This window comes from Ictidomys tridecemlineatus, chromosome 15, assembly GCF_052094955.1.
Source record: "Ictidomys tridecemlineatus isolate mIctTri1 chromosome 15, mIctTri1.hap1, whole genome shotgun sequence".
NCBI classification, from domain to species: Eukaryota; Metazoa; Chordata; class Mammalia; order Rodentia; family Sciuridae; genus Ictidomys; species Ictidomys tridecemlineatus.
The window spans coordinates 58,125,129-58,139,658 of NC_135491.1; the positions used below are offsets into that span (position 1 = coordinate 58,125,129).

The 14,530-nt window shown below is 66.0% G+C and overlaps 1 protein-coding gene across 10 annotated transcripts in view; it reads left to right on the forward strand.

The window, feature by feature from the left end:
• Positions 1-14,530, forward strand: part of Gse1 (Gse1 coiled-coil protein) — a 282,134-nt gene that overhangs the window by 243,477 nt on the left and 24,127 nt on the right. For 7 of the 10 annotated variants that reach the window (XM_040279235.2, XM_040279234.2, XM_040279233.2 and 4 more), the window contains one exon: positions 8,372-8,590. The exons of the other annotated variants lie outside the window; for them this stretch is intronic. In XM_040279235.2, coding sequence (XP_040135169.2) covers positions 8,372-8,590 — 219 coding nt within the window. The remainder of the gene's footprint in view (positions 1-8,371; positions 8,591-14,530) is intronic. 10 annotated transcript variants of the gene reach the window in all.

A 14,530-nucleotide genomic window follows, 5' to 3' on the forward strand; every position in this document is an offset into this window, starting at 1 on the left:
GAAATGGCGGTTCCCCGGCCGCAGGCGGCATCAAGGTATTGACCTGTGCGCCTTTGGTCGGAGCTGTTTTGGTGGTGGACAGGTTAAACCTTCCCGAAGGAAAATCCGTGTCAGTGGAGGACAACGGCTCACAGGTGGGGGCAGAGCCGGGCGCCCTTCAGGGACAAGTGCCTTCCCAGAGTGGAGCCCCAAGGCACGTCGCGTGCCTTCTGACCCGCGTTCCCAGTTGGCTTCTGGGGTTTCTGACCAGATGGGGAGGAGCCCTGCGTCCTGGCCCCCAGAGGCGCTGCAACCTCTCCGGTCACTTCTGGTCACAGCCTGGCTTATGGGGGGACGTTGGGTGTGGGGCGCCTCTCCTCCTCCTGTGTCCCTCCTTCCTCAGGAGGGCCTGACTTGCCGGGGAGGGCTGCCCCGGGTGACCAGGGAGGGAGGGGCTGGGGGGCTCGTCCACTGCCTGCGGTCAGCCGCGGAGGAGGAGCAGGTTGCAGCCTCCTGGAGCCCAGAGCAGGCCTGTCGGACTGGCCGTCTTCACCGTCTTCCCGGGGTTGGGCTCCTCCCCGGCTGCCCAGCGCGCGGGGATCTTGGCGTGCGCGTGGAGGTGTGTGGCGTGCGCCTCTACTGAAGGGCCTGTGTGGCAGGTGGCCCGAAGCCGAGACCCCAGAGTGAAGTCTGGGTCCTGGGTCAGTGGGGACACTGGGGGAATCCCGTCCTGCAGGCTGTGGGTCTGCCCATTGTCCTCTGTCGCCTGGTCACTCCACAGATGAGGAAACGGTCTCCACTAGCAAGTGGCCTGGGGTCCTGCTCAGCCCTCCGCCTCTGAGGGTGGGGACTCTTGTTTCGCCGAGGGTTCGGGTCACGGCTGGGGCTCGCGGGCAGTGAAGTGCAGGCCTCAGCCTCGGCTGCTCTTGGTCAGACTGAGGTCCAGGCCTCTCCCTCTGCCTCCAGCCCTCCTCCAGCTTGTCCCCAACCTGTGGGAGCCCCCCTTTCTGGGGATGTGGAGCCCGGGCCCTGTCTAAGGAAGCGCAGGGTGAAGTGGGCTCCCTGGGTCACCGAAGGTCCCCGGCTCCTCAGGGCTGTACAGCAGTGCCCCACCTGACGATGGCCCCACTGAGACTGAGCTCCACCAGGAGGTGAAGGCCCCGTTCAAGTGCAGCGGGTGGGCAGGGGTGACGTCGGCCTCACCGTGGCGGGGGACAGCCCCTGCCCTTCTGGTGCCTTGCAGCGTCTGGGTAGTGGGTGCATTTTCAGTCCGGGTCTTTCTCATTTAGATGTGAGTTGGGGCCGGCGGCCTGTTGGGTGGGGACAGTCTCGTTTGTTTGATGGCTGGTGCTGGGATTCTGGAGCCCAGGCCCGCAGAGCGCCTGGGGCTTCTGGGGCCCTGCCCTGGGCCTCGCACCTCACCCCAGCTCGAGCTGTTCCCACAGGGAGAGCGGCCGGCGTGAGCACTGTCCCAAATCCAAACGCTGCAGGCTCTGACGTGAGGCCCCAAGTGGCCCGTCCACACCACGAAACTGCTCCACGCACAGGGTGGCCTAGAAGGTGTGTTGAAGGTGGTCTTCAGGCCGTACGGATGAGGCGTCAGCGAGACAAACGAATTTGCCTCTAGATTTGGAGCTCTCATCAGGGCCCTGCTGATACTCCAGAGTCCAGAAAACCCGAAATCCAAACGCTTCAGAGGAGGGCCGCTCGGCACAGACCCCAAGACTCTGCGGGAACACGGTGGGGCCATGCGCCCCGGGGCCTGCTGTCCCCTGCCAGCTCTGGCTAGATGGACCCCTGGCACCCAGGCTGTGCTCGGCCTCAGGGTGGGGGAGGGTGGAGGGAGGACATCTTCCCACAGCGGTCACCTGGCCTGAGTGTCCCCCCAGGGGCTTCTCTGGTCGACGGGGCCACCTTTTTGGTTGGGAGCCCAGAGAACTTCATCCCTGGGTCCGTGCGGGCAGGCCAGTCTGGGTCAGGGTGCCGAGGACCCCTTTAGACCCGCAGGGTTGCCCCTCAGTGGGGGGTGGGGGTGGCTTGGGGTGGGGAGCTCCTGCCTCCTGATGGCTGGCTCGGGGCTGTCCTGTCCCCAAGCCCGTCTGTTCCCCGTGGTGGTTTCCAGCACAGTGTCCGGGCCCAGAACGTGGAGCCCGTGGGGAGATGTGATCACAAAGGCGGAGTGTCTGGGCTCCCCGACCCCACCCCTGTGCCTCCTCTGCAGGTGGGTCGCGTTAGGGGACGACTCTTGCCCAGGCTCGCGGCCACTCACCGCCACACACAGGCCCCGTGGGCCACGGTGGCCTCCTGAGCTCGGGAGCGCGGTACACTCCCGCGGCGCGTCTTTCTGGGAGGTTTGTGGGAATCGGACGAGAGCAGCTTGCCACCTTGGCACTTGGCACCTTAGATCTGGCCTGAGGAACTGGCTTGGGTTAAAGTGAGACCCACCTTGGGCTTTCCTGGGTGCTGTCCCTTCCCAGGCCTGCCCGCGGCTCGGAGCAGGGGGACCCACTCCTGGCCCTCGGCACCCGTGCCACTGGGCCTTCTAGTGCTGCTGAGGTCACTCCTGGACCCTGCTCCTGGTTCCCGGGGGGTCGGGTGGGCCCTGGAGCAGTTCAGAGACGCAGCACTGCGGGGCCAGGAGCTGGGGACCCGTGGTTTCTCCGTTTTCTTCTGGAGCAGCTTCCTGTCCCCTGGGTGGGGGCGGGGGCTTGGGATACTGGCCTCTTGCAGCCCAGGGGAACAAGATTTCATGCACTGGCCTCTCATTCAGGTGTCACTGCTCCCAGGGCCTGACCTTGACCCTGCTGGCCCCGGGCTGGCCCCATGGACACTCGGTGGCCTTGTCCCAGCGGCTTGGGCATCTCTCCTGGGACCTCTGGGCCTCATTGGATGCCTCTGCGGAGGCTGGTGGCATGCACTGAAAGGGCCCTTGTGACGTACTGCAGGAGGGTGGCCTGGCTGGCCCAGGTGCCGCGGGCTGCCGGGGCTAGCCCAGTGGCTGCGGAGCTGGTGCTTGTCCCACCTGTACCTTGGGCACAGCCAGCCACCTGCAGGGGTGGCAGCCGGCCCACAGTCTCATGTTCAAGGGAGCGCAGGCGGGAAGCGGGGCTCGCCCCTGGGCCCAGGTGAGGTGAGGTTTGCAGCCTGGGCTGGGGGGCTGGCCCTGTCCCTGTCCCTTGTAGTCCCTGGGGGTGGCCTTGGGCGCAGTCTCCCAGGTCTCCCAACCTCGTGGCCTTTCTGGTCTGCCTTTGTCCTCGCTGTGGGTGGCATCCCGCTCTGCTGCTCCCCTCCTGCCCGCCCCACGGCCCCTCGCTGCTCCAGCCCTTGGTCTGTGCGTCAGGCTTCTGCACGCAGCAGCCGCTTAGAGTAATCGCGTCAAATGTCACCGCCATCTGTTGCCCCACTTTGTCCCTTGCCTCACCTGGAACCTCCGGAACGCCCGATCTGTGGCCTCAGACCCCAGTTCTGGGTGACTCTTGGGCGTTCTGATGGCTCTCTGGGTGCCCCCACCCTGCCGGTGTCGTCCATGTCACCCGTGGGGCTCCCCCAGCAGCGACCCCCGGTTTGACCTGGCTCCGCGCTCCTCCCTGTCCACCATGCAGGTGGCCTCTCCCGCACACTCTGCACCCAGCAGGGGCCCTGGCTAGCCTGGCGACTGGCAGTGACGTGTTGGGGACAAACCCTGGTGTTGCGTCCCCCTGTGGCACAGTCCTGTGGACGTGAGGGGGTGAATGGGGCCGCGGCAGCTGCCTGGGAGCCCCGTCCTGTTCCCCTTGACTGGGTTTCTGGTGGGCAGCTGCTCCTGCCTTGCGCACGGCTCGGCTGTCCGCCTGGGAGGCCCGCGGCCTCGTGGCCAGCTTCATGCAGGGGTGCCCAGCTGCCCCCTCCTGCCTGCTGTTCCCGGCCCTTCTGGTTCTGGGTCAGGAGCTCGGCCATCTGCTCGGGCCGCGCCTCCTCTGGGCTGGTGCTGCCCTGGCTCTGCCAGCCGCCGCCTCGGGCACTGGCCCTGGAGCGGGTCCAGGGCGGGTCCTGATCCTGGGGTGGTATCCTTGGTCGGGGCCTCGCTGGCACGAGCCGAGGCCCCCTCCTGGGTCCCACCCAGAGCTACTGCCGCTCTGAGTGTGGGAAGGAGTCATGAGCTGATGACAGAGCTGCTCTGGGGACCATGGCACCCTGTGCCACTGCGCCCCCAGTCCCCATAGCTGGTGACCCCTGGCCTCGTTAGGGCTGCAGGAACATGTCCCCTTGGGGGGCAGGGATCGCTGGGGGACGCCCTTTATTTGTTCACAAACATTTCTGTCTGTGGTGATGGAGAATTACCAAGAGGGGTGATTAGAGAATCCAGGTCCAGATTGTGCGGGCGGCCGAGAGCGGAGCCCCGCCGCGCAGCCTCGCAGGGTGTAATTAGGGGGGCTGCCGGGGAGGGGGCGGGTTGGTGCTTGAACTGGGACCCAGCAGAAAATTCATCTCAGCTATTAGCTTGTAATTACAGAGCACGGAGGGAGCGGGCCTGGGGTCTGGGGCTGGGCAGAGCAGGCATGAAAGGAAGCAGTAATTACGGGATCCACGGGAGGCCGGGAAGGAGGCTGGGAGGGAGGCCGGTGTGCTGATTAATAATCCCCCTTGTGGGAGGAGGGGGTCAGGGACCATACCTAATGGGGCCGCGGAGGCCTCCCCTCTTGCAGTCCTGCTGTCAGGCCAGCCGGGGCTCCGCCCTGCGGGCCAGGACCCAGCGGGTGTGTGCCGGTGTCCCCTGCCAGGCAGCTGGGCTCCTGCTGCCCTGGGCGCTGCCTCCTCGCTTTCTTTCAGAGCATTGTGCTGCTACTGGGCGAGCACAAGGGAGGCTGGGGCGAAGGAGGCTCACCGCGGGTCCCCTGTCAGACTTGGCTGCCCACAAAACGGGCCCCAGCCACCTTGTGAGCGTGGTCAGCGGGGTTCATTCCTCTCTCCCTGCCCTCTGGCTCTGGTGGTAGCCCAGAGGTCTTCAGCTCTGTGGCCTCAGGACTGGACTTTTCCTGACCCCTGGGTTGGAGTGTGTCCAGGGCCGAGGGGCTTTGGGGTATGTGGATAAGGCAGCCCTTCTTTCCTGGGGAGCTGAGCTGGCGAGAAGGAGCCTGTCCAGACTTGGTACAATGATGTAAAAAATGAGAGGCAGGCAGTCTCCTGGCGGATCTGGGCCACCTAGACCTCTGGCTCGTTTTCCTGCCGAGCAGCACATGTCAGGAGAGCGTGTGCGGTGCACAGCCCCCAGCCCTCATCCATCACAGGCCTCATGCTGCGGAGCCTATTCCCAGCTGTTAGGATAATGAATTCAGATGAGCTGATAATGTCGATGAGAATCCAGTCGGTGGCCAGGAGCGCACAAGTTAATAAATACCTCTCTAATGAGGGGGGAGTAGGCACCTGCGCCCCTGGGGGCTCCCTGCTGCTGCCCCTGGGGCTCCACAGTTGCTGTGGCCTGCCCTGGCCTCTGCAGACCTGGGGGCCAGCGGTCCCTGTCCCATCTATGGAGGGAGGGCACACAGCAGCAGCCAGCTGAGGCCTATGGACCGGGGGCAGGTGTGAGGGCCGGGTCCCGAGCGCGGCCACTTGGGGCTGCCCCTCCCCAGGCACACACGCAGCAGAGCTGCTAATTTTAGGTCCCTAATGAAGCTGCTCCTGGAGAGCTATTTTAAGTGGCCTGACATCAGCAGAGCAGCTCCCCGGCTGAGGAGCACACTGGCACCGTCTGCAGTGCTGGCTTCGGGGACCCCAGGGACCAGGGTGAGGAGGGTGGCACCCTTGGTCGAGGCTGCTGGCAGTCCCCTTGGAGAACTGGTGCTGGGCCTGATGGGGGGGCAGGGGACTGTTCCGAGGACGGGGGACACATGCTACCAGGTCACCATCTCTTGGAAGGCTCTCGTTTTTTCCAAAACCTGGATCAGGGCAGAGAAAGTGGAACCAGGTGGAAAGGACAAGCAGTCACTGGGAGCACAGTGCCATTTGGGGTCCCAGATCCCAGTCCACTGTGGCACCTGCCCAAGTGGACAGCAGCCTGCCTCTCGTAGCGTGGGCATCGCTGGCTGCTGGGCTGGCTGGTGGTCTGACTGCAGTGAGAACAGCCTTTTCCGAGAGGCAGGGTGTCTGCAGAAGGCCACTCTGGAATCTCTGGTGGGGAGCACGGTGGAGGCTGAGTGGAGGAGGCACATCTTGCAGCCTCCCTGCAGAGCCTCCACCTTGGCTGGGAGGCGCAGCTCGGGCCTGATCAGCGGCAGAGCCTGCGGCGTCCTATGGGCTGGTGGGGGCCAGAGGGCCTGCTGCTGGGGTGGGGGCTCCCTTGCAGCTGCTGGCCAGAAGCCCCCTCTCAAGGGGTTAGTGACCACCTTTGCTCAAGTGGCTGAGGCCAGGGCCCCTCGCCACGCCCCGGCTCAGAAGGCAGGCGCAGGTCTGGCCCTTACTCCGAGAGGGGAGTCCATCTCCGCCTCCTTTATTGCTGCTCTGGGATGGAGCCTGGGTCCCCTGCCCTTTTCAGGTTTAAGACGGGGTCTCTAAGTTGCCCAGGCTGGCCTGGATCTTGTGATCCTCCTGCCCCAGCCTCCTGAGACCCTGCGGTCACCAGCTGGCCAGGCCTGTCACCACAGCAGCCCTGGTGGCCTCCCAGGGTGTGGGTGCTCCAGGGACCTAACCTCCAGGGCCAAAGCCAGGCCTGTGTGGGGCGGGGCGGGTCACCACAGGCAGGAGTCCGGGTGACAACACGGCCCTGACACTTCTCCACGCAGCTCAGTGGCCCAGGTTGGGGGCAGCACAGAGCCGCAGCGCGGGTCCCGACTCGTCCTGGCTGGAGTCTGTGCCGACAGGCCCTGGGTCAGGCGGCGGCTCGGCGGCCCCTGTGGGTCCTCACGGGGTGAAGCTCACGGGGTGGACTTGATGGTTGCCCCCGTGTGACGGGAGGAGACCTGTCTGGGCTCACACATCTGAGTCCAGGCTGTCCTCCTCGCTGGTCCCCTGGGCCTTTCTGTCCACCCTGGGCACTGGCTCTGAAAGGGGAGGGTGCAGCTGGGTGAGGTGGGTGTTCACGGGGCGGGCAGAGACCAGGCCCACTTTGGGGCTCCGTGTCTGTCAGGCTTGAAGGTGGGTGGCCGTGGGAGCAGGCTGCTACTGAAACTGGGCAGTTCTGGAGGTCCGGCTGCGGGGGGGACCCTGTGACTCCTCCTGGGAGCCGAGCAAGTGGGGACCCAGTGGGGCCAGCACCCTGGTCTGTGGGCCTCCTGCCGTGGGCGCTGCCTGGCCCTGGGAGGCCGGCTGGCTCCTCACGGGGCCCTTGGGCAGCCTCTGCTCCCGAGGCTTCCTGGCCCCCTGCCTCAGCCGCAGCCCTGCAGTGTTGTCACCCACGTGCCTCCAAGTGCCCGGGAGGTCCTCCTCCACCATCAGGAGGGGGCAGCGGCCAGCTCCACCTGACCCTCCAGACCTCAAACTCGGGGTGCACCTCCAGGCCCCGGGCTCTGCCCTGGGGCCTCCTGGGACCTCTCGGCCGGGCCAGGCACGTCCCCCCTGGAGAGGCGTGCCCGGGCTTGGCCAGGCTGCTGGCTCCAGGCTCCAGCAGGGGTGTGGGGTGCCGGGTCCCTTCCTGCTCTCAGGCTCCAGTGGGTGCGGGAAACGCATCGCTTCTTGCTGCCTGTGGCCCTGCTGCCCCTGCGAGGCGCCAGGCCACTGGCCGACTTCTGTGGGATGTGCGCACAGCGAGGGAGCGGGGCCTGGTTGTTGATGGGGACCTGGGTGAAGACTCCTCACTGATACTTGGGGGACTGGAGGGGTGGGGTTGTGACCTGGTCTTGGCCCTGCCAGTGGCGGGGGTCAGCTGCCGTCCCAAACTTGGCCGAGTGGCGGAGTCCTCGTGCCGTGAGGGGCTCAGGGGGGCTGCAGGATGGCTCCGTGTCCTCCCCCTTCCACCTGCTGGGCCCTGTGACTTGGAACTCGGGAGAGCGTGGAGCGAGGGCCCTGGGTCTGCACTGACCATCCATGTGGACAAGGCCACGCAGGAACCTCGGTTTCTTCCTCTCTGACTCTGGGACAGTAGCAGTGCCGACCTCCCTCCCCAGAGTGCAGCCGCCACTCCTGGCCGTCCTGGCCGGGAGCATCCCCTGCACGGGGCGGACTCCTTGCTGACCTTGCTTCGGCTGGGGACCCTGCCTCCTTTCCAACACCTTTTGCTCTGGGACTCTGGGTCGCCTGGTGCCCAGGGCGGCTGTGCTGGCTCGGCCGTCTCCGTGCCTGGCTGGGTGCGGTCTGCCCCCTGTCCACAGCCTGCGCTCTGTCCGCAGCCTGCGCTCTGTCCGCCTGGCTCTCTGCATGCTGCCGCCACCTGGTGCTGGCTCTGCTCTCCGTGACCCTGGTTCTTCTTTTCCTGTTTCAGGCATGAGCCATGAGCCCAAGTCCCCTTCGTTAGGGATGCTTTCCACCGCGACCAGGACCACCGCCACCGTCAACCCCCTCACCCCCTCGCCACTCAATGGCGCCCTGGTGCCCAGCGGCAGCCCGGCCACCAGCAGCGCGCTGTCGGCCCAGGCCGCGCCGTCCTCCAGCTTTGCCGCTGCGCTGCGCAAGCTCGCCAAACAGGCGGAGGAGCCCAGAGGTAAGAGGCGCCAGCTGCGCGAGGGCGAGACCAGGAGGCAGACAGTGGCGCTGCCCGCCCCAGCCCCTCCCTGCCGCTCTGCTTGGCTCTGCTCCCCTCCGCTCTCCTTCCTCGGCCGGGGCTGCCGGGGTGGGGTGGGGAGGGGGCCTGCTGGCCGCGGGACCACAGTGGATTTAGGGGCTGTGGTGCCTCACGTGTGTGTCGCTGAAGCACCCCGAGCGCTCAGGGTCCCTTGCCCAGTCCGCTGGCGCCCCGGCTCGGGCCTGCCCATCCCCCGTGGAGGGGAGCAGGGGGTTTCTGGACACAGAGCAGTGTCCCCATCCTGCCCCATCACCTGAGTCCCAGGGTGCAGAGGCCTGCCTTCTGGTGACACCTGGGCTCAGACCATGTGACCCAGGACAAGAACTGTCCCTTCTGAGTCAGTGCAGGGAGGCGCTCTAGGCCCTTCCAGCTCTGGCCTGGGGCACCTCAGTCGCCCAGGGCTGCTGCCGAGCAGGAACAGTCGTGGCCAGGACGGCTGGGGGGTGCTGTGGGTGCTGTGGGTGCTGGCTGGCCCCCAGAACCCCAGGCTCCTCCGAGGCAGGGGCTGCGTCCCTTGGGCCTCCGGCTCTGTGGAGCAGGTGTTGGCCCTGACCAGGGGGCCAGGTCTTTGGATGCTGGCTGTCTTCTCTCCAGGTCCCTTCTGTTGCCCGTCATCAGGAGCAGCGTGGGGAGGGGTGGTGGGTGCGTGCAGCGACTCTCCCTTCCCGCCCCCTGCTCACAGGGTGGAGGTGGGGCTCCCTGGCAGCACCCACAAAGAGCGAGTGCCTGGAGGAAGCGGGGTGGTGAGCAGGTGTCTGCTGTGGCCTGGGCGGGGACACACAGCAGGACACTGAACTTGGAGGAGCAGAGGCGCAGAGGGAAGGGTGAGAAGCCTCTGGGCTGGAGTGTGCCGGTGACTTCTTACAGGCCAGGTGCAGGCTTCAGGGGACAGTGCTCTGGGCCTGAGCCCTGGGCCAGTGCTGCACGGAGAGGCCATGAGGCATCCTCCCGCGGTGGCGAAGGGAGCAGGGCCTTGTTTCTTCGGCTGCCCCAGCTGTCCCTAGCGCCTGGCTCCGGTGGTGGGCCAGCGTGTGGCTCAAGTGTCAGAGCCTGCCCGGCCTCCCGGGCTGGGAACTTGGTGTGCCTCTGTGTGCAGGTGGCTGGAGGACAGGCACTGGCCGCGGGTCCCTGCTCCCTCTCGACTCTGACCTGGGGCTCTGGTGTCTGGGACTTTGCAGCAGAGAACCAGGGCGGGCTGGCGGGGCCACTGTATGACAGGCGCGTCTGTCCCCACTCTGCTGATGTGTCTGCTCGCTCCCCTGGGTGAATGGCCCCAGGAGTGGGACCAGCACCTGTGGAGACTGACCGGTGGGAGAACCCAGGACACTGTGGAGTGGCCAGGCCAGCGCCTCGCCTCCCGTTCTGATGACGAGATCTGGGGGCTTGCTGGGGGCCACAGCCATCCCGAAGCCGTTGGAGCTCCGGGTCTCACCCGGGCAGCCCTGGCTTCGTCCTAAAGTCCTCGATCATTTCCCAGCATCCTCACCCCACACCAACCCCCGATTTTCTGTCACCCCAGCTTGGGCCTCACCGTGCCCTCTCTGTGAAGTAGGCTGATGTCCCTGAGCGGGCTGTGGTCCAGGTGGGGGGCTGAGGCTTAGGAAGAAGGGGTGCAAGTCCTGTGCTGCCTCGGTGTGGAGGTAGACTTGGAGAGCTGGGGTGAGGGTGCCCGAGACCAGGCCCTGCTGACCACCTCCCGAGGGGGGTGTGCTGTGCTCTGGAAGCGGGGCGGGTCTCCCCACGCCTTCCCACCTTGGCTGGCTTCTGGGATATGATTCACAGGGGAAGAGTCGTCACCCTGCAGAACCTTGTGCTGCAGCCATGCCCACTGTGGTCCAGAACATTCCACTCCCTGCCCTTGGCTCCCGCGGTGGCCGTGGACCTCGCCTTCGGGACTGCTTGTCCTGGACATGGCCGGCTCCTGGGCTGTGTAGTGGGGACTGGGCCTGTGCTTGCCCGTGGCTGAACCCCGGAGGCCGGCATGTGGGTCCCCAAGGAGGTGTGGGAGGGAGGTGGCCTACAAAGGCTCTCGCTGCCCCCCACTGTGGCCACTGAGGGCCGCCTGCTGTGTGCCCGGCCTGGGGTCTCCGCCACAGTGTGCCACCCTGGGTCCCTGTCGGCCTTGGCAAGTGGCAGAGGGGCCATTCCATTCTGAACACTGGTGCCCTCACCACGGCCTGTCGTGTGTCCATGTCTGCCCAGATGGGACGGGAGCCGCAGCCATAGCCAGCTTCAGCTGCTGGACCCCGTGCTGAGGGGTCTGGGGTGAAGGGATGGCCACTCCCTGGGGGTCAGGAAGGCGTGCAGAGCCAGCAGAGCGGTGCCACTGCCCAGGCTGATGGTGTCCTCATGGGGTCTTCTGGGGGCAGTTTAAAAACTCAGTTCTGACGGAGCAGATGCACACGCCATCTCATCTGCCCTCCCCGGAGGCTGAGGACGGGCGCAGCGGTTTGCAGGTGGCCTGGTGGAGGGCGGGGAGGGCCTGACACTGGACCTCCCTGCGCTCAGCAGGTGGTGGGCTTCTGGACTCTGGTTCACACCTTTAAGACTCTGCTGTGTGACCTGGGCAGTGGCTTCATCTGTCGGAGCTACTGTTTCTTTGGGTAAGAGGCCACCCCAACACCTGGGTTGCCGTGATTTAGCGGAGGCCCTGGCCTCGGAGCGCCGTAAACAGGGACCGCCGACCCCCACCCGCCATGGAGGCAGCCTCCTATCCCACTGCTCCTAACTGCCGCCATCGTCCCCACCGCACTGTTGGCCTCCCTGGAGGGCCCTTGGCACCTGGGCTGAGGAATGTCCTCCGTCGGGCTCTGTGCTGGGCTGGGCCTCTGCTGGCTGCCCTCCCGGCGCTCTGCCCGTTGTCTTCTCATCCTGGGAGGAGGGAGGAGGGGGTCTGTGCCCACGTGGGTCCCTGGCTGGACCCCTGGCTCCTCCCTAGTGACAGGCCAGGGGCCCCTTGGAGCTAGTGTCCTGGGCCTGTCCCACCTTGGCTGCTTGGCCCAGGCCATCTGGGGAGGCCCCAGGTCCTCTGTTGTGCAGGACAGGGTCCCTCCCCTTCTTGGTGCATCTGAAGTCCCTGCCTAGGTGTCCCAGGACTGGGCTTGGGCCCCAACCCTGTGTCCCACGCATTGTCTTTTTTAGTTGTAGTGGACCCACACTGTCTCTATCTTTACGTGGTGCTGAGGATCGGACCCAGTGCTCCACACGTGCAAGGCAAGCACTTTGCCACTGAGCCCCAGCCCCAGGTACTGTCTTGGAGTGGCTTTTGCCCTGCTCTGAGTGCCTGGCCTGCCTTGTGACTTGGAGATCCCCAGATCGTTGTGGGACTTACTGGTGCTTGTGGAACCACTGACTTAGCGGCATTGGGTGCCCAGAGGTGCTCCTGGGCCCAGTTGACTTTGAATCGCTGGCCCTGGCTCCTTCCCTGCCTTGTGCGTGGGAGGGGGCCGCTGCCGCCTGGGCCCAGCTGTGAGGCCGTCTGCTGTCTCCCAGGGGTGCGGTGCCTGTCTGCTGTCAGTGGGCTGCAGCGTGGGAGCCCGTGTGTCCTCGGCTGATCTGGGCAGGCATGCATGCCTGGGGCTCTGTGCCCCTCTGGTCCCCAGAAGCACATGGGGGACAATCCAGCCTCTCTGGCTGGTCTCCCTGAGGCCCGTGGCCTGGTCCTCACCCGTACTCCCTTGAGGGGCTTCTTGGGCTTAGGCCACATCCTGAGCCTTGCTCCCTTCACCCAATCAGGGGGGCTTACGCACCTGCCCTTGGGAGCCGGAGGCCCGCCCTCCTGGCACCTGCCCCAGGCTCAGGCACTGCTTCTGCCACCACAGAGCAGCTTCCGACGACACCCAGTGCTGGTGATCAGCCGTGTCTGCTGGCTGCCTGCCCAGTCTTGTCACAGCCTTGCAGGTGTGAGGGCAGGCGGGTCTGGTGACTGTTGGGTCCCTGGTGCCACCTGAAACCAAGATGCTGTCCCTCAGTGGCAGTGACCAGACACCAGCCAGGCTCCTTCCCCGACGCACTGGCCAAATCCTCAGGGCTGGGGAGTGGGTGAGGATAGGCAGGTGGGGAGCAGTTCCCAGGGCCTGGAGGGACGCCCAGCAGGTGCACCTGCAGGTCAGGCTGAGGCTACTGCCATCCAGTGGTGTGGCAGGACAAGGCTTTTGTTCCACCGCCCACACCCCTCCCCCAGAAGTCCACCTCTTTTTAAAGACAACAGCAAAAGACTGGGGTGGGGGGCTGGCCCCCTCATCTGAGTGCCCTGGGCCCTTATCAGCCCTGAGTTCCCAGGGCCACCACCTGCTGGGCCCGTCTCCCCTACACCCTGTTAGCAGCCCCACCGTCCCGGGTGCCCTGGGATGGTCCTTCCTGCCCTGGTCTGAGCGGCTGGTGTCTGCCACAGTTCTGGCAGATCCTCCGTCCTGATGTGTCCCAAAGCAGAGCCCACACCTTCCCCTGCTGGTAGGTTCTATGACTGGCTCGTAGGCACTGACAGCCCCTTACTCAGCTGGGTGCTGTGGCCTCCAGCCTTCGTCTCCTCTGCCCAGGTCAGCGGTGCTCTGGCTGGCATGGCAGGTGGGGGCAGCTCTGTCCGGTAGTGGCATACGGCAGACACCGGGTGCTGCCTGGCTGGCCCTCCCAAGCCCTGTGGGTCATGGCAGGCGTCGACTCTAGCCTTGTGTTGCCGTGTGGCTGTCCCTGCTCTGCCAGGGACCGGAGATTCCAGAGGGTCACCTGCTCAGGCAAGCTGGTGTCTCACCTGCTCTGGCCCCTGTGCGCCCGAGGGAGCCGCAGCCCTCCTCCCAGCAGGCCCCAGCGCTGCATGGCTCCTGGGGCCGCCCTCTGTTCCACGGGTGCTCTTCAGGTGCAGGCCGCCATCTGGAGCATGGTCTGGCCCTGCTCCTCCCCACTCATCCCGTGCCACGTCTGGCAGGTGGTGCCCTGCGGGTCCCCAGGTGCTCTGGGCGCCGCTGAGTCTCCGGGGCTGGGCAGCTGATGAGAATGGGCAGGTGGGAGCAGTTCCCAGAGCCTGGGAGGGATGCCCAGCAGGAGCCCCCACAGCAGACCGCCGGTCCAGGGGGCAGGAAGGTCTGGGGAGTGTTGGTGACTGCCCAGATGTCGTGTGGTGACCCTAGAGGAGCAGCCTGGGGCAGCAAAGCTGCCTGGAGGACTCTGCCCAGAAGCTGCTCAGAGGTCACCCAGAGACCAAAGAGACCTGACAGGAAGCACTGCTGGCCCTTGGTTTCTCCACTGGTTGAAAGCAGGGCCTGGGGACAAGGGCTGGGCAGGGACTCTGGTGGCTGTGTCCCAGCGTCCCTCCGTTGTCGCACAGCACAGGGACGAGGTGTAAACCACAGGCACGCCTGCCAAGCCACCTGATGTCCTGACCCTGCCAGGCTCTGGGCTGCCCTGGCCATGCAAGGAGGCAGCCCAGCAGGACGGTCCAAGAGCCCTCGTTGGGGGGTTCTGGTGCTCTTTGCTCTCCGCTGCTCTCTGTCACTCCTAGGTGGGGCCGCCACACGCAGAGCCGGGTCCAGTCTGGATTCACCGGGCTGCCTGGAGCTTCAGCTCTGGGCCCCCGCCCCTCGGGCTCGCTGTCACTGTCTGAGCCTGACCAGGCCGAGACCTGCCCTCCGCACTCCTGGGGTGCCCCCAGTCACCCCACCGCCTGGCCCGAGGTTCCTTTGTCAGGGGGTGTGGTGCCGCGGCCGGGGCCTGGCCAGGCAAGCTGGTGTCCGTGAGAGGCGGCAGGCGCTGCTGCAGCTCCGCAGCCCCAGCCCATCCTCACGGGCTCCCGGGCTGGCTCTGGGGTCTCAGCTGTTAATTACGTGTGCCGTCGGGCTCAGCGCTAATCTGCGAGGTCAGACA